The 22,401-nt window shown below is 44.7% G+C and overlaps 1 protein-coding gene across 1 annotated transcript; it reads right to left on the bottom strand.

Moving 5' to 3' along the window:
* Nucleotides 1-5,391: 5,391 nt before the first annotated feature.
* LOC126199106 (G-protein coupled receptor dmsr-1-like) lies at nucleotides 5,392-6,647 on the bottom strand. The gene has a single exon (XM_049935859.1). It carries the CDS (start codon nucleotides 6,591-6,593, stop codon nucleotides 5,439-5,441), a length of 1,155 nt encoding a protein of 384 aa, XP_049791816.1. The 5' UTR covers nucleotides 6,594-6,647; the 3' UTR covers nucleotides 5,392-5,438.
* Nucleotides 6,648-22,401: the final 15,754 nt, after the last annotated feature.

Below are 22,401 nucleotides of genomic sequence, written 5' to 3' on the forward strand. Positions count from 1 at the left end.
ACAAATTTAATGTATCTCCATTCACCACGACACCTAGAGACTACAGTTAAAACAACCTGAATTGAAACTGCCACACAGAAAATATTGCGGTGAAGGTGAATCTGCTGGAAAGACTGCCTGCATGACGCTTGCCCGTCCTTTACTGTAGTATTTGTGGTGTCACCGCCAGACACCACACTTGCTAGGTGGTAGCCTTTAAATCGGCCGCGGTCCGGTAGTATACGTCGGACCCGCGTGTTGCCACTATCAGTGATTGCAGACCGAGCGCCGCCACACGGCAGGTCTAGAGAGACGTCCTAGCACTCGCCCCAGTTGTACAGCCGACTTTGCTAGCGATGGTTCACTGACAAATTACGCTCTCATTTGCCGAGACGATAGTTAGCATAGCCTTCAGCTACGTCATTGCTACGACCTAGCAAGGCGCGCCATTATTATTTGCTATTTATCTTGTGATGCATGTACCATCAGACCGATGTTCACCAATTATGGATTAAAGTTAAGTATTCCAGAAGCTACGTACTTTTTTTACTAGACTCAACTCCTTTAACTGTTCCAGACCTCACGCCAGCCTGCGTGAGCTTAAACGCGTGCCTTTCGGCTTCCTCTCCTAGTGGCTTGGCTGTCTTGCCAAGTCACAACAGTATTGCTGCGCGGTATGGGATCCTTACCAGATAGGATTGGCGGAGGGCATCGCAAATGTCCACAGAAGGGCAGCACATTTTGTATGATCGCGAAGCAGGGGAGAGAGTATCGCGGATATAGTGATTTGGGATGACAGTCACTAAAACAAAGGCGTCTTTCGTTGCGACGAGATCTTTTCACGAGAGTTCAGTCACTAAATTACTCCTCCTAATGCCTAAATATTTTGTTGACTGCCAGCTACACAGAAAAAAAATGATCGTCGTAATAAAATCAGAGCTCACACTGGAAGATTTAGGTGTTCATATTTCCCACATGCTATTCGAAAATGAACGATAGAGGAATAATGTGAACTCTCCATTAAATACTTAAGTGTGATTTTATGTAAACTGAAGGTGGGGGGGGGGGGGGGGAAATAGGAAAGGAAAAGGAAGGAATCCAAGATGTTAGCTGTATCGGGACTTTATGAGAAGTTGGCGGCGACGAGTAAAAATGTGTCCAGGGTCAGGATTCGAATATTGGATCTCCTGCTGAATAAGTAGTTGCGTTAACCCCTGCATCACCTGCACATAGTGTTTATTGCAATTGCGCGGACTATCTAGGCGCGTCACTCGGCCCACCTTCCCACCCAGCTCCACCAATTCGTAGTCCCCGTCCAAGTCCCCCTTGCTCGCTATTTTGAGATTCCTGCTGGAGGTCGATCGTGATTGTGTATTCGCACTGAGGGTGGTGGAGTCATAGCCCATTGAGGCGAACAAATCAATATGGATGTGTGGTGATGTAATTTCGCACATGTCCAAAAGAACAGACACCAAGCATTCATATACCTATTTGTGAATTGCAGATTGATCATGCAGATGCACATGACATATTCGTCCGTAGATTTACCAGGAAACAAAACAGAAGATGCAACAAATGTGCTAGAGAGACTGCCCACATTACGCTTAATCTTCCTCTTCTGGATTTCTGCTGAGCGGTATGGGATCTTTAACAGATAGGACCAAAGGTGGACACCTCAAAACATATATGAGCAGGATGTTTTGTGTTAGCGCCTAACAAGACTGTGTGTGTCACGGATATGATAAATTGGTTGGCACGGCAGCCACTAAAATAAAAGTGATTTTCGTTGCGGCGAGTTCTTTTCACGGAATTTTAAACACAAAATTACTCCTCCGAATGCCAAAACATTTTGTTGGCTGCTACCTACACGGGGAGAAACGTCCATGGTAATAGAAGGAGAGAATTCAGAGCTCTCATGGGTAGATTTAGGTGTTCATCTTTTTCTCCCATGCTATTCGAGTGTGCATCGACAGAAAAATAGCCTCAAAGTGATTCTTGCTCTGTAGTCTTGTAAATCTAGATGTAGATGCAGATAGTGTTTCAATGAGATTTTTAAATAAGTTTTTTCATAACGCGTGCCACAATCATAAATTTATTAAAAGACAATTCTTTTTTCCACCTTTGTCTGTATTACGACACAGTCATTTCCTTCACACTATCAGGTGATTTCGGCGATGTGCCATTTTCAAGTGGTTACTCATAAAATGTCCATCTGTCAATTAAATATATAATTGTTGTCGTAGTAAACTTATACAATGAGCGCGAAAACTGTTCTCGTTCGAAACTGTAACAATAACAATTCTACATTTAACATATTATATTAGCATATTATATTTGTTAAAAGTATTCGTTACACAAAAGAAAGTAATCAAAAATACGTGTGACGTTCATACACGAACATCTCGCAGGCAACGCTTCAAGTAGATGGTAATGTTAGCCACATCTTACGACACATTAATCACATGGAAAACGCAGTCTAAGTTTGAGAGTAACAGAGATGTTCACAAGTGCAACAGTAGAAGGAATAATGATATGCATTACTCTTTACTAAATCTAACTTGGGCACAGAAAGGGGTGAAATATGCAGCTACAAAACTCTTTAATAATCTACCCATGGAAATAAAATTTCTGACAGAATAAATGGTTTCAAATATAGATCAAAGACCTTTCTCTTTAGTAATCTCTTCTTTATCAAAGAGCAATTCTTAAGTAGAGATAATAGGCCACTTTTCTTAAAAACCTTGTAAATGACTGCCATGCATCCATGCAAATATCATTTATATTTTTTATTTAGTTTACGTAAGTGTTCTGTGTTTGTTCTGCTGAGACATTCCACATCATAACTTTTACATAACTTTTATCGTAAATTTGACCTACGGAACAAGTAGCTAACTACGACAAACGTGCAATGTACGAGGGCGATTTTTTTTTCGAGCTCCAATTGGTTGCGAAATGGAAACTGCAGTAAAACAAAAAATCTTTTATCTGTAATATTTAGCTATACCTTCCGGCTACTTCTCTACATAGTCGACGCTCCGACTTACACATTTGTTACAGCCTGGTATTAACTTTCAAATACCCCCGTATGTGCTTTCCGCCAATCCCCTGCGTTAGTCTTCAGTCCATTCTCTGCACCAAAATACCGTCATAGCCAACGATTCAAGTGAGCAGAGAGATGAAAAACAGAGGGAGCGAAGTTCGGGCTCTCTAGTGGATGACCAAACACTTCACATTGAAAACACTGCAGGGACGTCTTGGTTGCACGTCCGGTGTGCGGCTGAGCACTGTCATTAAGACAGACACACATGATAGTAACGTTATGCGGGATGCAAAAAATCTGAGTGAAACCTCAGCACGCACTTGGAAGGAGACACTATTATCCTACGCATCTTTACGTGCTCATTGTGCGCTCAGAACTGAAAAGTGCGGCGTGACGCAATTGACGTCAGTACCAGATACTGTGAAAAAATGGTTCAAATTGCTCTAAGCATTATGGGACTTGACATCTGAGGTCATCAGTCCCCTAGACTTAGAACTACTAAAACCTAACTAACCTAAGGACAGCACACACAACCAGGTCCGAGGCAGGATTCGAACCTGCGACCGTAGCAGCAGCGCAGTTGCGGACTGAAGCGTCTAGAACGGCTTGGCCACAGCGGCCGGCAGATACTGTGAAACCCATCTGCGAAGAGGTTAATCAGATTTCCACAGCAGTTTTACTTTCGCATACCGACGGGCTTGCCGCAAGAGTGACACCGGTTCCCGTCGATCACCGAAGTTAAGTACTGTCAGTCTTGGCTAGCAATTGGATGGGTTACCCTCTGGGTCTGCCGAGCATAGTTAGCAAGTGGGATGCACTCAGCACTTATGAGGCCAATGAAGGAGCTAGTTGACTGAGAAGTAGCGGCTGCAGTCACGAAAACTGGCAACAGGCGGGAGAATGGTGTGCTGACCACATGCTCCTCAGTATCTGCATCATGTGACGCCGAACATCTGAGAATGACAAGGCGGTCGGTCGGTACCACTGCGCGTCCCGAAGCCTGTTCGGACTGAGTCTACATTTTTAGTTAAATTTCTCTAACTGTCGGAGCTGGGGAAAAATAGCCCTCGTGTGTAAGTACTAGGTGATCAAAAAGCCAGTATAAATTTGAAAACTTAATAAACCACGGAATAATGTAGATAGAGAGGTAAAAATTCACACACATGCTTGGAATTACATGGGGTTTTATTAGAACGAAAAAAAAACCTCATATTGCTAGACGCGTGAAAGATCTCTTGCGCGCGTCGTTTAGTGATGATCGTGTGCTCAGCCGCACTTTCGTCATGCTTGGCCTCCCAGGTCCCCGGACCTCAGTCCGTGCGATTATTGGCTTTGGGATTACCTGACGTCGTAAGGGTATCGTGATCGACCGACATCTCTAGGGATGCTGAAAGACAACATCTGACGCCAGTGCCTCACCATAACTCCGGACACGCTTTACAGTTCTGTTCACAACATTATTCCTCGACTACATCTATTGTTGAGGAATGATGGTGGACATACTGAGCATTTCCTGTAAAGAACATCATCTTTGCTTTGTCTTACTTTGTTACGCTAATTATTGCTATTCTGATCAGATGAAGCGCCATCCGTCGGAAATTTTTTGAACGTTTGTATTTTTTTGGTTCTCATAAAACTCCATGTCATTCCAAGCATATGTGTCAATTTGTACCTCTCTATCTACATTATTCCGTGATTTATTCAGTTTTCAAATTTATTCTGTCTTTTTGATCACCTGGTATGTAGGTTAACTCAGTAAAATTATGATGTTAAGAGTAAGAGAATGCAAGTGGCACAGCGCTGAAATCAGCTGACCAGGTGAGATAAATGTCCGCCCCCAGTAGCTGAATGATCAGCGCGACAGAATGTCAATCTTAAGGGCCCGGGTTCGAGTCCCAGCTGTGTCGGAGATTTTCTCCGCTCAGGGACTGGGTACTGTGTTGTCCTGATCATCGTCATTTCATCCCCATCGACGAGCAAGTCGCCGAAGTGGCGTCAAATCGAAAGACTTGCACCCGGCAAACGGGAGGCCTTAGATGGTTCAAAAGGCTCTGAACACTGTGGGACTTAACTTCTGAGGTAATCAGTCCCCTTGAACTTAGAACTACCTAAACGTAACTAACCTAAGGACATCACACACATCCATGCCCGAGGCTGGATTCGAACCTGCGACCGTTGCGGTCTCGCGGTTCCAGACTGTAGCGCCTAGAACCGCTCGGCCTCACCGGCCGGCTAGGCCCTAGTCACACGACATTTTATTTACATGTGAAATAAATGACTGTGCTATAAAACGGCCAAGGTGGGAAATAGTGGATGGTGTCTGATATTAGGCCATACGGCGGTGCCTGCACTTAAAGGCGACGGGTAGGGAATGACGCTCCACCACGTCGGAGCAGCCCCAGCTGGCCCACCGGACGTACTACAGCTGGGTGACCTGCGTCGCGTTGTTGGTGGTGGTGACGCCGTTGTGGGACATCTCGACCGCGATCCAGCGGCCGAGCGCTCGCGGCCGGAACAGCTGGCAGAAGGTGACCCGGAACTGGCGGCTCATGCTGCAGTACAGGATGAAGTTGACGGCCGAGTTGAGCAGCGCGAGCGCGTCCATGAGCTCGCCCAGCGGCACGTAGCACTCGGCGAAGAAGCGGTGTCCCAGCAGCCCACTGAGGAGGGCGAGCACGCCCTGGGGCAGCTCGGTGACCAGGAAGAGCAGCAGCACGGCCAGCAGCATGCGCGTCGTCCGGTCCGTCTGGCGCTCCTTGTCCTGCTGGCGCGACGACGCCGGCGCCGACGCCGTCAGCTGGCGCCGGCGCCGCTTCGTCTCCAGCAGCGCCGCGACGATGCGCAGGCTGAGCACCGTGAGCGCGGCGCACGGCGTCAGCTTGACGACGACGCCGTACACCCAGAAGTTGACGTCGCCGAGCAGGCCGCCGGCCGCCTGGCTCAGCCGGCTCATCTGGACGAAGTAGAGCGTCGCATTGCGCTCGCGCCGCTCGGCCACCTCGAAGGCGAGGTAGTGCGGCGTGCACAGCAGCGGGCCCAGCACGTACGCCGAGCCGACCACGGCCAGCGTGCACGGCATGCCGATCTGGCCGCGCTGCGGGTGCGCCACCGCCAGGTAGCGCCACACGGCCAGCGTCACCGTCAGCAGGATCGACACCGTGTGGCAGACCTGCGCGAAGTTGGAGTGGAACAGCACGAACACGGCCCACGCGTACGTGTACGTGAGCGCCCGCGGCCGCCGCAGCAGGTACATGTGCAGCGCGTACGGCACGTATTCCACCATCACCAGCAGGTCGGCCACGGCCAGGCCCGTCAGGATGCTGTTGGTCGCCGACAGCATCTCGCGCCGCGTCAGCACCGCGATGTTCAGCGAGTTGGCCACCGAGCCGAAGATGCACACCAGCAGGCTGAAGTAGCCGTGCAGTTCCTTGTAGCCCGTGTGGAACTGCTGAAGGCCCGAACCGCAGAACAGCGGCTCGACCGTCGCGTTGGCAGCCGTCACTTCGCTCGACGTGTCCATCATCTTCGTCCCATTCACTACACTCTCAGAAGTGAAAATAATTTCTGTCGTCATCGTCTCGGTATACACGTTGCCCCAGCTACCTCACAGATGATAACAGTGTCACTACTTGTTGATTACGTTCATGACGTCACGATGAATTATAGTAGTGTCACAGGTGCCTTCATGACAGCGAACGTAATTTGAAATAGTTTCTGTAGCTCTATACACTCAGCCAAGCGACGTTTCAATAACTCTTGATCTTGATAAAAACCTTGAAAAGTAAGCGCAAAGCTTACCAGAGTACTGCTAAAAACGACAGAATCTCATTGCCGACGGAAACATATTTTTCGTTATTGATGCACTGCATAACTATCGGAAATTTTTCATGTCGAGTGGCCAAGTCATTATTGCTATTTCCCCCCTCGTGCTTGTAAGAGAAGAGAAGAAAACTAGTCTGACGTTCTTCATCCTCCATTAGAACATGTCTGATGTAAAAATAAAATTATTGAAAACTTTTTTCCTTGTCAGCACGACTAAACCAGCACATGGTATCTCACGATGTCTGAACGTTTACAACGAGTACTCTTCACCGTTAAAAAAATTTGATACCCGACAGAAATGAGCTTTCACGTAGGACACGGTAGAAATTTAATCTGGTAGTCGGAGGATGACCTGTCTACCTACTCCCCACTGTTTATTCTTCCGACACGACGCGGCGCGTCCGTCGTCTGGTGAAGCGGCGCGCGATGCTTCGCAGTGCAGCTTGCGTCGGCGTCGGCTGCCGGCGTCCGACTGGCGCAAGGCGCGGAACCGTGCTCGCCTCTGCTACGGGAGACGTCGCGCATGCGCACTCGCTCGATAGCTGATACCGCGTGGGTAGTGGGCGACGACGGAAGCCTGTGGCGCCCACCGCGTTTGTTTACGCGTGCTTACGACCTAATACATGTCCGTCTCGATACTAATTTTAAGAATAGCAGCGTGAAAGAGTTGTGAAACAGGTCATATCTCGAGAGAGGCAGAACTCTTGCATCATCAGCGCCAAGCGAGTGGCTCTTACATTACAGTGAGCCTGAATGGACTGAAAAAACCTCCCAGGCAACCAACATTTCTTGTAATTGCATTTCTTATGAACTTGTACAAATTCAGGTTGCAACATACCCTTCTTGTAGTGGTAGTGCTACTGACGCAGGTGCACATGCGATTTCTGTGTTCACTGCTCTTACTTTAAAGCACTCCGTCTTCAGGCCACGAGTGGCCTACCGGGACCATCCGACCGCCGTGTCATCCTCAGAGGAGGATGCGGACAGGAGGGGCGTGTGGTCAGCACACCGCTCTCCCGGTCGTTATGATGGTATTCTTGACCGAAGCCGCTACTATTCCGTCGAGTAGCTCCTCAATTGGCATCACGAGGCTGACTGCACCCCGAAAAATGGCAACAGCGCATGGCGGCCTGGATGGTGACCTATCCAGTGCCGACCACGGCCGACAGCGCTTAACTTCGGTGATCTCACGGGAACCGGTGTATCCACTGCGGCAAGGCCGTTGCCGCTCTTACTTTAGGTATGAACTATTATAAATTACAATATCGCCACCAGCCCAAGCCGTTCTTTACACATCAATAATCAGACCGAACTGGAAAATTATGTATGATAGCATAATCATAATTAAATAGAATTAAATTAATTCAGTAAAACTACGCAAAGTCAAATCGCGCTATAAAATATGTGGTAAATTAATAAAATTTAGGCTATGCACTCTAGTGGTGAGGACTTTCTCTCAAATTATGTTTCATTATTATCACTGCCCCTTTGTGCAGCTTATAAAAACAGCACTGAAATATTCTTGGAAAACATAAGCATACGGACCACTGTATTTTGCAATGAGGGTGACTACGTGGTAAGTCAGAAAGAATACGACGGGACATACGATATTAGTTTTCCAAAAAAAAACATTTATTCTCAAATTCACATATGAGAAAAAGGTGGAACATTCATAGCTGTCTCGTGCCTGAGCATGAAAGATTTCTCCAGGTCCCGATAAAACCACACGACTTCGTACATCTTAATTAATCATATGGGAGGTGAAAGGAACGTACAGCTTTGTGGGCTCAGACTAGATTCAAACAAGAAGATAAAGTATAAGCATGCAATTACGGCAAAGAGAGTATTGGTTAAAAACAGTCTTGGTTACAATTTTAGTTTTTTTTATTGAAAAATAAAAAAAACCAAAATTGCAATCAAGACTGTTTTTAACCAATACTGTTAAGCACTGGTTTGCTGTTATGCCACATATGGACTGGAAGAATTTCTACGGCAAAGAGAGTTATACAGACTGAAACAGTTTTATTGGTATACGTATTAGATATGAGAATTCGCGCTAATGAATTAATCACTCATCGAGCGAAACACCTTAGTGAAACAGACAAAAATCACGAGATTACTGAATAAACAGTACACTGCTGTAAAGGTTAGATTAAACCATGAAGAACCGCGAAAAGAACTAGCGAGACCAGAAAAGCTGAAGGTCCCACTGGTTCATGTAACACGTGGTCGCCACAAGCAAAGGAGATTAATAAAATCTCTCAAAAATACGAAATACAGATGCTCAAATGACGTGTCAGGCGCTGATCAATCAGTCTAATTAGGATCACGCGTTGAAATACAGAAACTCGAGCAGCAGGGTCATTGAACGAGGAACACGTGGAAACTTGTGTAACTAAGCACAGGTGAAAATCGGTATGTCTAAGCACACCTTAATCTGAGGCAGTAAAAGAGCAATATTTAATACAGAAAGAGATACACACGCGCGAAATACGTTTATTCTCACATTCACACAAGGTAAAGATCGCTGTAGCTTGGCCTAACCATTAGGCGGTAGAGAATATTCCAAGGCTGCAATGTTCCTAAGGAACAGAGAAAACCCAGAATACCGAATAAATCGAAACCCCGGACATTCCTTAGCACTAATGAACCATTACGCTTTTAATTGCCGGCCGGTGTGGCAGTGCGGTTCTAGGCGCTTCAGTCTGGAACCGCGTGACCACTACGGTCACAGGTTCGAATCCCGCCTCGGGCATGGATGTGTGTGATGTCCTTAGGTTAGTTAGGTTTAAGTAGTTCTAAGTTCTAGGGGACTGTGACCACAGATGTTAAGTCCCATAGTGCTCAGAGCCATTTGAACCATTTTTTTTTTGTTTTTAACTCAACACATCCTCGAAAATGGGATAAAACGTTTTAGTTAGGCTGAATAGCTCACATATTGGCCACGACTTTTAAATAGGAAGACCGCGCTTAATACTAACGTACGAAACTCATCAACAGCCAGCATTGGAGTGTCACGCGATCGGTTGCACCCAGAGAGCCATCCAGGTAAAGCGGAAAAGACCAGAGGGGTCGTTTCCACCACCAACAAAAAAACAAACACGCTTAGTGGTGATAGACCTCTTTTCCAAGGTAAAGGAACGCTAAGTTGGTTACCACTAACCTCAGCGGACGGAAAGCAGCTACTTTGTCACATGCCTTGTAAACCCGAAAACATACATATACTCTCTCATTTTTTCACGCAAAGGGCAAGGTAAAGGAAGAAGCATGATTATGTAGGCTGTTATTACACAGATATGGGTGTGGATTACAAAGCGTACATAGGATAAGTAACTCAGTTATAGAGTATGTAAAATGTCTGATACAGAGCAAAAGTTGTTTGCATCTAAACCTCAGATAATGACTGAATCAGTCCCACTGCTCCGTTCTTCTGGGCGAGTTTGAGGAAGTACACCGTGGACAAGCGGTACAGGAAATGGGACGAGAACGTGATAAAATTGCTCAAATGTATAATGGTTCAAATGGCTCTGAGCACTATGGGACTTAACAGCTATGGTCATCAGTCCCCTAGAACTTAGAACTACTTAAACCTAACTAACCTAAGGACATCACACAACACCCAGCCATCACGAGGCAGAGAAAATCCCTGACCCCGCCGGGAATGTATAATGAAACGATTTTAAGAGACGTTACATGAAATCAGTACCTTATCAAAGTAGCCGACGTCGTGAAACCCAATCACGGTTCAACAGTAGGCTCCTCAGATCCACCTACATATCGTTGATTCTGGCACAAAAAGCGCACCGACAGTAGTTTCTCAAATCCATGACCCTCTTAAATGTACCGGTCGATTCAACTAAGCTGTTCACCTCATTTCCTGAACTGTTCAAGGTATCGTAATTCTGTTTTCACCCAAAAGAACTGTGAAAAATTCTCCACTAAATGACGTATAGTCTCTTGCCATGGATATATTATTTGTGCTTATGGACATACCGGTATTAACCTCCCTTTTCCCAAATAGAACTGCAGTAATTTGTTCTTGTAGCGTAGTAGTTCTAAAAGAAACGATTTCAACAGTTTTTCACTCTTCAAAATCCGATTACTAGTTTGAGATAAATTACATTACCTGAAACTTGTAATTTACCTGTTTTGGACATTAAACCACCCACCACCGTGGCCGAGTTCACTAACGCACTCCATTCGGAGGTAAGCCGGTTCGAATGCTGGTGGTAGAAAATTTTTGACTACTAATATTTGGCTGGCAAGGGGACGAGGAGTGCTGGCGTAAAGTCCCTGACCACCAGTCCCCTCACCAGTGTCCTGTATTAAATTCCAAATCTTCCACCGAGCGAGGTGGCGTAGAGGTTAGCACACTGGCTTCGCGTGAGGGAGGACGACGGTTCAAATCAGCGCCCGCCCACCCAGACAAATTCCCAGACGGTTCCTTCGAAACGGCACAACCGCTTTCCTTTCTCCGTCCATGAAACAATCCGAGCTTGTGCTCTGTCTGTAATGACATCGTTGTCAAGAGAGCGTTAAATTCTAATCTGCCTTCCTTGCTTCCATATCTGCCCACAGTGTGTCGTGAAGTGAGAACACGTGACGCTGTTATGGGTGATTCATCCGTTGGATGGGGAAATTAAGCTCGGCGGCTCCCTTGGGGCTATCTGAAAGGAACGGACCGTATGCTGGCGACGGGTCTCACCCTCTCCCTTCCCTTCATCCTTAACAACACAAACCCAACGCTCCACCGTACAATCGCTCACCATCACTGTCATGCTTACGACAGAGATACACACTTCGTAGTAGGTCGGAGGAAGGCGATGGAAAACCACCTCCACTACGACACTGGCATGGATGGCGACGCAGGATTCCTGCATCTGCTCGCTTATGCTCATTCCCAGAGTATGGGACTACTATGATTTGACCTGAAAATTAAACGGATTGCTCTGTAATGCAAACTTCGTGTTGTTATATGAAAGTATCACGTCAGTTCGACGCAACCAAGGTAGCCGACTTTTATTTTAGTCGTCGGTCTTCTGACTGGTTTGATACGGCCTGCCACGAATTCCTCTCCTGTGCCAATCTCTTCATCTCAAGAGCAGCTCCTGCAACTTACGTCCTACGTCCTCAATTATTTTTCCCATTTACAAAAACAGTATAGTGAAGGAAAGATAATTCCAAACTGGCACTAATTACACTTAGATACACGTAACTGGACCGACACTCCAGCTGGAAATCAAAGAACATTTTTCTGATTTTTTTAAAGAAATTCAGTCGTCATCAACCCGTCCATCAGGAGAGTGAAAGTTGCTCTGTCCAAAAATGAGATGTCTCCGTGTGGGAAGTCCTGCAGTCTGCAAATCTTACTTGAAATCAAAGAAAAAACAATTTTCTTAATCTATAGGATATTGCACATGGAGTAAAAGCACAGTTTTTTGAAATCTGAAAAAATAATAGAAATGCGTTTGTTTGGAACTAATATGTAGTTTTGTCATGTGTTTTTAACCACGTTTTTTACAAAAAGTAATGAATAAATTAAAATAAAAAATTTGCGGATTACTCCCTGCGGACATGCCCGAGCAGTAATTCACAAACATTTCGGAAAGATATCTTTATTAACGTGCCCGCAATCTGGAATGAGATTTTCACTCTGCAGCGGAGAGTGCGCTGATATGAAACTTCCTGGCAGATTAAAACTGTGTGCTGTACCGAGAGTCGAACTCGGGACCGAGTTCGAGCCTCGGTCCAGCACACAGTTTTAATCTGCCAGGAATTTTCGTGCCCGCAATCTATTCCGTCAGCTTGAGAGAGACGCATCTCATGGTGGACAGAGCAAGTTTATCTCCTCGGATGGAGGGCTTAATGATGATCCAATTTCTTTAAGAAATCAGAAAATGTTGTCCAAGAATGAATAAATGACGTTGATCGCTTCATTAGTTTTTTATCGTACTTTATAGGCTGACTGAAGAGGAGAATGGAGCCGTAATGACATGACCATTTCAAATCATCTCAGACATATAATGGAGCTTTAAACATGGGCAAAACGAATCAAACAACTATAAATACAATGTGGTTTAGCTAAGCTTTTCACCTCAAATACACGGTGGTTATAATTAAACTTCCGCTACTGGAGAGGGCTACAATGACAAACGACTGATCGCAGAACATTGAAACTTTGTGAAAACATTTATAAGGACATGCAGAGGGGAAGTAACAAATAAACCATTGAGAAAAACACAGTTTAATTTCCGCATTAGGGGGCAACATTTGTTGACTGCGTAGCATGTTTACGTTGCTCATTGTGACGACCATCTGCATGCACGACCGCCTGGAACGGCACTATAGGTGCCATTTTCCAACTGTTCGCAGCATTTTTCGAACGGTGAACTATGGAATGTTCAACTGTAGTGACACGGCTCGTGCATTGCTTGAAGATCGCACATTGCGTCCAGCATTCTTACCCAAAGCAACGGTATATTCTTCAACAATTTTCGGCGTCCAGCATTCTTACCCAAAGCAACGGTAAATTCTTCAACAATTTTCGGCGTCCAGCATTCTTACCCAAAGCAACGGCAAATTCTTCAACAATTTTCGGCGTCCAGCATTCTTACCCAAAGCAACGGTAAATTCTTCAACAATTTTCGGCGTCCAGCATTCTTACCCAAAGCAACGGTAAATTCTTCAACAATTTTCGGCGTCCAGCATTCTTACCCAAAGCAACGGTAAATTCTTCAACAATTTTCGGCGCAATTCCCAAATCTCCAATTAATTTGAACTTCCGAATCATGTTCTTCAGCCCCGGTGCGGAAAGAGGACCTCTTCCTATTCCACTAATGCGTAGATGGTCGCGAAGAGCATCAACATTATTGCTGATGTTTTGAAAAAACAGCTTTACAAGTAAAGGCATTGTCCAGACCCATGTCGACGGTCTACAACTGTAATGTGTACTGGTGCTTGTGTTTCAACCCTACGTCACCGTACCGGTGTCTAACGGCAAGTCATAACAATAACACTACTAGCAATGCAAATTGTTTGGCATACTGTCTGAACATCATTTCTGTAAAATTGGGAAGCCGGCCGTTGTGGCCGAGCCGTTCTAGGCGCTTCAGTCTGGAACCGCGCGACCGCTACGTCCGCAGGTTCGAATCCTGCCTCGGGCATGGATGTGTGTGATGTCCTTAGGTTAGTTAGGTTTAAGTAGTTCTAAGTTCTAGGGGACTGATGACCTCAGATGTTAAGTCTCATAGTGCTCAGATCCATTTGAACCATTTTGTAAAATTGGGTACCGGTACGATAAATAGTTTTCCGTGTACACTAGATAACTACTCTGTACTTCCCCTTACTTGTGTATGAAACCACAAACTTCCATATAAGGCATCAATAGGATCCTAGTTGAAAACAGGTAAATCCTAAGTAATAAATACTACAATTACTGCAAAACTAATAAAACGTTCTGAGAAGAGAAACGCCGGCGAATTGCTGTATTTTCAGAACTGTGACACTAATAACAGAAATTACTATAGTTCCATTTGCAGAGCTGCAGTTGATATCGAAATCGATGTAAGCAATGTAGCTATTAAAAGAGACTAAGTGACGTGAAGCGCCCAGAAGGGGAGGAGAAAAGAAAGTGGAACTTCAAGGGTTGAGAGACTGTACGACGTTACTGAATTGATTACAAAATCGAATCAAATTTAGAAAGAACTTGGCAGCACGAGCTCACTAATCAGCACGACTAGCAGCCCCCCCCCCCCCCCACTTACCTCCTCTTCAGGCAAGCTGGTCCACCACTGTTGTGACTAGTCGTTAATATCTTACGGGCACTGGGACGGAGTTGACGTCCTAGCTGGTCCCACACGTGTTCTATCCGGATTTGGGGATCACACATGGCAATGCACCGTGTCATGTGATTAATTATGTATCTCAGGTTAAATACACTGATGTTCATTAAAAAAAAACAGGATACCTTGAACGACTAGAGATAAGAGTACATATCCACATGACATGAACATTAGTATGTTCTGCACACGTGATTAGCATTTGAATCATGTCGGCCCCCGGGTTCAAAGTCAACATCGAAATCGCGGGGCAACACCACCTACCCGTAAAATGTGCCTGCGGCTCTCGTTGTCGCTAAAAACCGAAGATAATGGATCAGTGTGACTTGAGAAGATGTGCAGGATGCCCTGCAGACATATGCCCGAAATGTGCCACCAAATCAGTGAGTTTGAAAGAGGGCGCATTATTGTCATGAAAGAATGTGATGCATCCTTCCGGCAAACTGCTGCTCGTGTGGTTCACGGAAGGCTATTGAACACGACGAGCTGGGTCAGCTCGCACCACCCAGACCACCCAGAGGCAGAACTGTGAGCAGTTCAGCGTTGGGGCTGTTCTTATCAGAATCGACAGGAATCAAACACTGGCAGTATACATGCCTATGTCGCAAGCTGAAGATGAAGAGCTAGAGAAAGTGTATGAAGATATTGAAGGGGTAATACAGTACGTAAAGCGAGATGAAAATCTTGTAGTCATAGGGAATTGTAATGCAGTTGTAGAGGAAGGAATAAAAGAAAGGGTACAGGAGAATACGGGATTGGGACACGAAATGAGAGAGGAGAAAGACTAATTGAGTTCTGTGATGAATTTCAGATAGTAATGGCGAATACTCTGTTCAAGAATCACAAGAGAAGGAGGTAAACATGGAAAAGGCCTGCTGATATTGGAAAAATTCAGTTAGATTACATCATGGTCAGACAGAGATCCGGAAATCAGATACTGGATCGTAAGGCATACCCAGGAGCAAATATAGACTCAGATCACAATGTAGTAGTGGTGAAGAATAGGTTGATGTTTAAGAGATTAGGCAGGAATAATCAATACGCAATGAAGTGGGACACAGAAGTACTAAGGAATGACGAGATACGCTTGAACTTCTCTAAGGCTACAGATACAGCAATAAGAAGTAGCTCAGTAGGTGGTACAGTTGAAGAGGAATGGACATCTCTAAAAAGGGGAATCACAGAGGCTGAAAAGGAAAACATAGGTACAAGGAAGGTAAATGCTAAGAAACCGTGGGTAACAGAAGAAATACTTTAGTGATCGATGAAAGAAGGAAGTACAAAAACCATCAGGAAAAAATTGGAAATTTGTGGTAAGGTCTTATGGGACCAAACTGCTGAGGTCGTCGGTCCCTAAGCTTACACACTACTTAATCTACTTACGCTAACTTACGCTATGTACAACACACACACCCATGCCAGAGGCAGGACTCGAACCTCCGACGTGGGAAGCCGCACGGACCGGAACAAGGCGCCTTAGTCCGCGCGGCTACCCCGCGCGGCAACCGTCAAGGAAATTCAGGAATACGGAAATACAAGTCACTGAGGAATGAGATAAATAGGAACTGCAGGAAAGCAACGACGAAATGGATCCATGAAAAATGTGAAGAAATCGAAAAAGAAATTATTATCGGAAAGACTGACTCAGAGCACAGGAAAGTCAAAATAACATTCGGGGAAATTAAAAACAAGGGTAGTAATACTAAGAGTGTAACGGGGATTCCGCTATTAAATGCAGGGGAGAGAGCGGGTGGAAACAGTACATTGAAGGCCTCTATGAGGAGGAAGATTTGTCTGAAGTGATAGAAGAAGAAACAGGAGTCGATTTAGAAGTGATGGGGGATCCAGTATTCGAATCAGAATTTAAGAGAGCTTTCGAGAAGATCAAATAAGGCAGAAGGAGTAGGTAACATTCCTTCAGAATTCCTTAAACTATTGGGGGAAGTGGCAACAAAACGACTATTCATGTTAGTGTGTAGAATGTATGAGTCTAGCGACATACCATCTGACTTTTGGAAAAGTATATCCATACAATTCCGAAGACTGCAGGAGCTAACAAGTGCGAGGATTATCGCACAATCATCTTAACAACTCACGCATCCAAGTTGCTGACAAGAGTAATATACAGAAGAATGGGAAAGAAAATTGAGAATGTGTTACATGACGATCAGTTTGGCTTTAGGAAAGGTAAAAGCACCAGAGAGTGAATTGTGACGTTGTCGTTGACAATGGAAGCAAGACTAAAGAAAAATCAAGACCGTTCATAGGATTTGCCGACCTGGAAAAAGCGTTCGACAGTATAAAACGGTGCAAGATGTTCGAAATTTTGAGAAAAATAGGGGTAAGCTACAGGGAGAGACGGTTTCATGCAGTAAAATGTCATTTAGGTAGGTGTGTGGGTGGTGGTGGGTGGGGTTGAGATGGGGAGGGGAGGGGGGGGGGGGGGGACTGCATCAATACATATAAAACCCCCAGCTCACCTTGTAGTTAGTGTTACACTGCTTTTCACAAGAATGTTTTATCTGACCGACTGCGCCGGCCGGTGTGGCCGAGCGGCTCTAGACGCTTCATTCTGGAACCGCGCGACCGCTACGGTCGCAGGTTCGAATCCTGCCTCGGGCATGGATGTGTGTGATGTCCTTAAGTTAGTCAGGTTTAAGTAGTTCTAAGTTCTAGGGGACTGATCACCTGTGACCTCAGATGTTAAGTCCCATAGTGCTCAGAGCCATTTGAACCATTTGACCGACTGCAGTCAGTAGCATGCAAATATCGGCATTTCATCTGATATTGAGTTTGAGATAGTAGTTGAAACAGAAGATGTGGCACGTTGTAGGAAAGTCCATCTCGTGCAAATACAATGGTATCACTTGCACAACAGACTATTATACAATGACAGCCAATTAACCAGTGAGTCCAGGCCACACCCAATTATTAGTGCCTCAGTAATATCTGTTTTATTGGCATAGCATTTAAACCATTCGATTGTGTGATGGCATATAGACTATTATTAAAACAACAAAGTGTTCTAAATATCTGAACGTTAAGAGATGCAATATGACTCGTTGCTGACCAGCCGGCTTCTGTGGCCGAGCGGTTAAGCCGGCACGGTAGCTCAGCGTGTTCGGTCAGAGGGTTAGCTGCCCTCTGTAATAAAAAAACTGAGTGAATGGATCAAAAACGAACTTCAATGGACGTCAGGTGACGTCCGCCACGAACATTTGAAACGAACAATAACGAACAAAATGAGATAACAAAAAAAAAAAGCGGTTCTAGACCCTTCAGTCCGGAACCGCGCTCCTGCTATGGTCGCAGGTTCGAATCCTGCCTCGGGCATGGATCTGTGTGTCTTAGGTTGGTTAGGTTTAAGTAGTTCTAAGTCTTAGGGGACTGATGACCTCAGATGTTAAGTCCCATAGTGCTTAGACCCATTTGAACCATTGAAAGGTGGCTACACTGAGCCACAGCGCCAGAGATCGCGCTAGAGAGTATTGCTCCGCCGCCTCCACTGGCAGTGATTATTGAGAACTCGTAGTGGGCAGTGCTTTGGGAGAACTCGTGGTAGTCAGTGCTGAGATGTCGTAGTGAGGAGTGTTTGTTGAGATGAGCTAGTAGGCAGTGCTTGCTGAGATGTGATACTGAAAAGTTCTTGTTGAGATGTGATAGTAGCGAGTCGGTGTGGAGAGATTGTAATGTCTAGAGTGCTTTTCATCAATATAAATTAAGGTAACAAACTACTTTTCTTTTCTTTCTCATTACTTCAATGTCCTGAATAATGCGTCATTACAGGTTCAGTCAACAAAGCATCTGGCTTGTGTTCTTGTATTAGAGTGTAATTCTGGTTTTCTTGAGTAATTATGGTATTTCTATTTTCTTTAATTAATTCAGTATAAATGATATTTAAAATTTCTTGTGTTGTTGAAGAAGAACCGTGCCAGATGCGTACGTTGAGTCATACTTCCACACACAGAACAGTTACACTTGTGCTTTGGTTTCGTAGGTTTTATAGTTGCTGGGGACTTAATTAATTAATTGTGTTAATGAAAATTTCCATTTCATTCTTTGTTGTTGTTCTTTGCAGTCAGATAGCGTAATAATACTAGTCAGGGCCAACCGTTACGAGACTTCGTAACCGAACAGACAGCTACTGAATCAAAAAATTAAAATTATTTGCATTCTATTTTAATTAAGCCCCCATGCACCATTTTGTTGCTAACCAGATATATCAATTAGATGAAGATGTGAAGAATGTGTTTGTTGACATTGCGTGAGATATTATACAACATCGCCCATATGTTAATTCCGAGTTGGGAATTTCTTGGGATTATATATATTCTGAATAGCGTATATAAAAAACACTTATTGCATAACAATGCCATATGACACATGCTTTCGATGGAGGAAAAATTAGCATCTACAAAAAATCTACAACCATACAAAAGTGTAATAAATTGTTATTGTTTTTTAGTTATAACACATGTATAATTTCCTTTACTAAAAAAGAACATGGTTCTTAAGCTGTGTTTTATAACTAAGGAATGGTCTGAGTTTGCCTGTGAAGAGAGTAGTCTAAATTTATAGTTGACATGGCTTTGTGTATGATGAAACTGTAATAGAATAATATTTTATCTATTATACGCAATACGTTATTATTCTTACGATTCGCTTGGGAATAGATGCCATTTTCTTCACAATATGTATAATAAAATAATAGTAATTCCAACAAAAATGGCTTTACTGTAACAGAACTAGGTGTCAGGTACACTGCATGAGGAAAGGAAAGTCCGCATTTAACATCTACATCTACATCTACGTCTACATACATTCTCCGCAATCTACCATACGGTGCGTGGCGGAGGGTACCTCGTACCACAACTAGCATCTTCTCTCCCTGTTCCACTCCCAAACAGAACGAGGGAAAAATGACTACCTATATGCCTCTGTACGAGCCCTAATCACTCTTATCTTATCTTTGTGGTCTTTCCGCGAAATGTAAGTTGGCGGCAGTAAAATTGTACTGCAGTCAGCCTCAAATGCTGATTCTCTAAATTTCCTCAGTAGCGATTCACGAAAAGAACGCCTCCTTTCCTCTAGAGACTCCCACCCGAGTTCCTGAAGCATTTCCGTAACACTCGCGTGATGATCAAACCTACCAGTAACAAATCTAGCAGCCCGCCTCTGAATTACTTCTATGTCCTCCCTCAATCCGACCTGATAGGGATTCCAAACGCTATAGCAGTACTCAAGAATAGGTCGTATTAGTGTTTTATAAGCAGTCTCCTTTACAGATGAACCACATCTTCCTAAAATTCTGCCAATGAACCGAAGACGACTATCCGCCTTCCCCACAACTACCATTACATGCTTGTCCCACTTCATATCGCTCTGCAATGTTGTGCCCAAATATTTAATCGACGTGACTGTGTCAAGCGCTACACTACTAATGGAGTATTCAAACATTACAGGATTCTTTTTCCTATTCATCTGCATTAATTTACATTTATCTATATTTAGAGTTACCTGCCATTCTTTACACCAATCACAAATCCTGTCGAAGTCATCTTGTATTCTTCTACAATCACTCAACGACGACACCTTCCTGTACACCACAGCATCATCAGCAAACAGCCGCACATTGCTATCCACCCTATCCAAAAGCCGGCCGCGGTGGTCTAGCGGTTCTAGGCGCTCAGTCCGGAGCCGCGCGACTGCTACGGTCGCAGGTTCGAATCCTGCCTTGGGCATGGCTGTGTGTGATGTCCTTAGGTTAGTTAGGTTTAAGTAGTTCTAAGTTCTAGGGGACTGATGACCACAGATGTTACGTCCCATAGTGCTCAGAGCCTATCCAAAAGATCATTTATGTAGATAGAAAACAACAGCGGACCTACCACACTTCCCTGGGGCACTCCAGATGATACCCTCACCTCAGATGAACACTCACCATCGAGGACGACGTACTGGGTTCTTTTACTTAAGAAGTCTTCGAGGCACTCACATACTTGGGAACCAATCCCATATACTCGTACCTTAGTTAGGAGTCTGCAGTGGGGCACCGATTCAAACGCTTTCCACAAGTCAAGGAATATGGCATCCGTCTGATACCCTTCATCCATGGTTCGCAGGATATCATGTGAAAAAAGGGTGAGTTGCATTTCGCAGGAGCGATGCATTCTAAAGCCGTGCTGATGCATGGACAGCAACTTCTCTATCTCTAGGAAATTCATTATATTCGAACTGAGAATATGTCGAGAATCCTGACATAACCAGTCATATGTCTACATGGAGTGAATATCATTCCCTCTCCCCCCTTTCCTTTCTCAGAAGCAGATTTAACACGAATGATCATTGCCGGAAGCTCCCACAGTCATATGGCGTTTTGATACCACCTTTCAGAAGATTCGATTGAAGTTTAATATTAACTGCATTCCTTGCAGTAATTTTTACATCTCTGTTTGGACAAATATTATCCACAATATCTTTACATTTGCGGAAATCACGGACGTACACTTCGAAAACGACACAGCATGTTCAGCTCATGGATCATGCGTTTCTTCCCAGCATCTCAACCCCCCCAACCCCCCAACACAATATCAGCACACTGTTTGATCTCTACCACCGGTATAAAAGAATCCAGCCTCACTTAGTTTGTCGGTTCAAAAAAAAAAAAATGGTTCAAATGGCTCTGAGCACTATGGGACTTAACTTCTGAGATCACAGGTCATCAGTCCCCTAGAACTTAGAACTACTCAAACCTAACTAACCTAAGGACATCACACACATCCATGCCCGAGGCAGGATTCGAACCTGCGATCGTAGCGGTCGCGCGGTTCCAGACTGTAGCGCCTAGAACCGCTCGGCCACTCCGGCCGGCTAGTTTGCCGGAACTTTGCTTAATAGTTAACAGCCAACCATTAAATGATGCTGTTCTTACACCATATATACTACATTTAGGGTGAGCTAACCGAATGTCACACACAACACACACTAAAATACACAATGACACTGATTTAGGAGATGAATGTGGACGTATTTCCATTCTAGATGTATTTTCACAGACATCCACTACGTTAATGTCTACTCTAAACATCCAAGATGATGACAATTCCAGTCATATGATAATGACGTTACATATTTTGTAGATGTAATCCAGTTATATTGCCCTATATTCTTAAGCTTCACATCTCAACTTCTCAGTTCGATTTACAATCCTGCATGGGGTTTTGAGGCTGTGGACGGGTGTTTTGTAGAAATTCATTCGATCCCACACTCGTAACGATACACAGATGCCGGCCGGGGTGACCTTGCGGTTCTAGGCGCTATAGTCTGGAACCGCTGGACCTCTACGGTCGCAGGTTCGAATCCTGCCTCGGGCATGGATGTGTGCGATGTCCTTAGGTTAGTTAGGTTTAAGTAGTTTTAAGTTCTAGTGGACTGATGACCTCAGATGTTAAGTCCCATAGTGCTTACAGCCAGTTGAACCATTTGAACGGGTGAACCCAGGGCTTTTTGTACTCGACGATATGACAGAGAATCAAGGTGTCCGACAGGGAGAGTACACAACGTCAGGTGCTGGTGGGCAGATCCATCCAGGGAATTTCAAGTTGATGGTCAACTTATAATACAGGTACATACAATGCAGAATCCATCTGTATACCGTGATACTCCCATGCAGTTTTTCACATTCTCAGAGTTACTCTCACGGTGACATTGTCTTTCCATATTCAT

The sequence above is a fragment of the Schistocerca nitens genome, chromosome 8, assembly GCF_023898315.1.
Source record: "Schistocerca nitens isolate TAMUIC-IGC-003100 chromosome 8, iqSchNite1.1, whole genome shotgun sequence".
Classification (NCBI taxonomy): Eukaryota; Metazoa; Arthropoda; class Insecta; order Orthoptera; family Acrididae; genus Schistocerca; species Schistocerca nitens.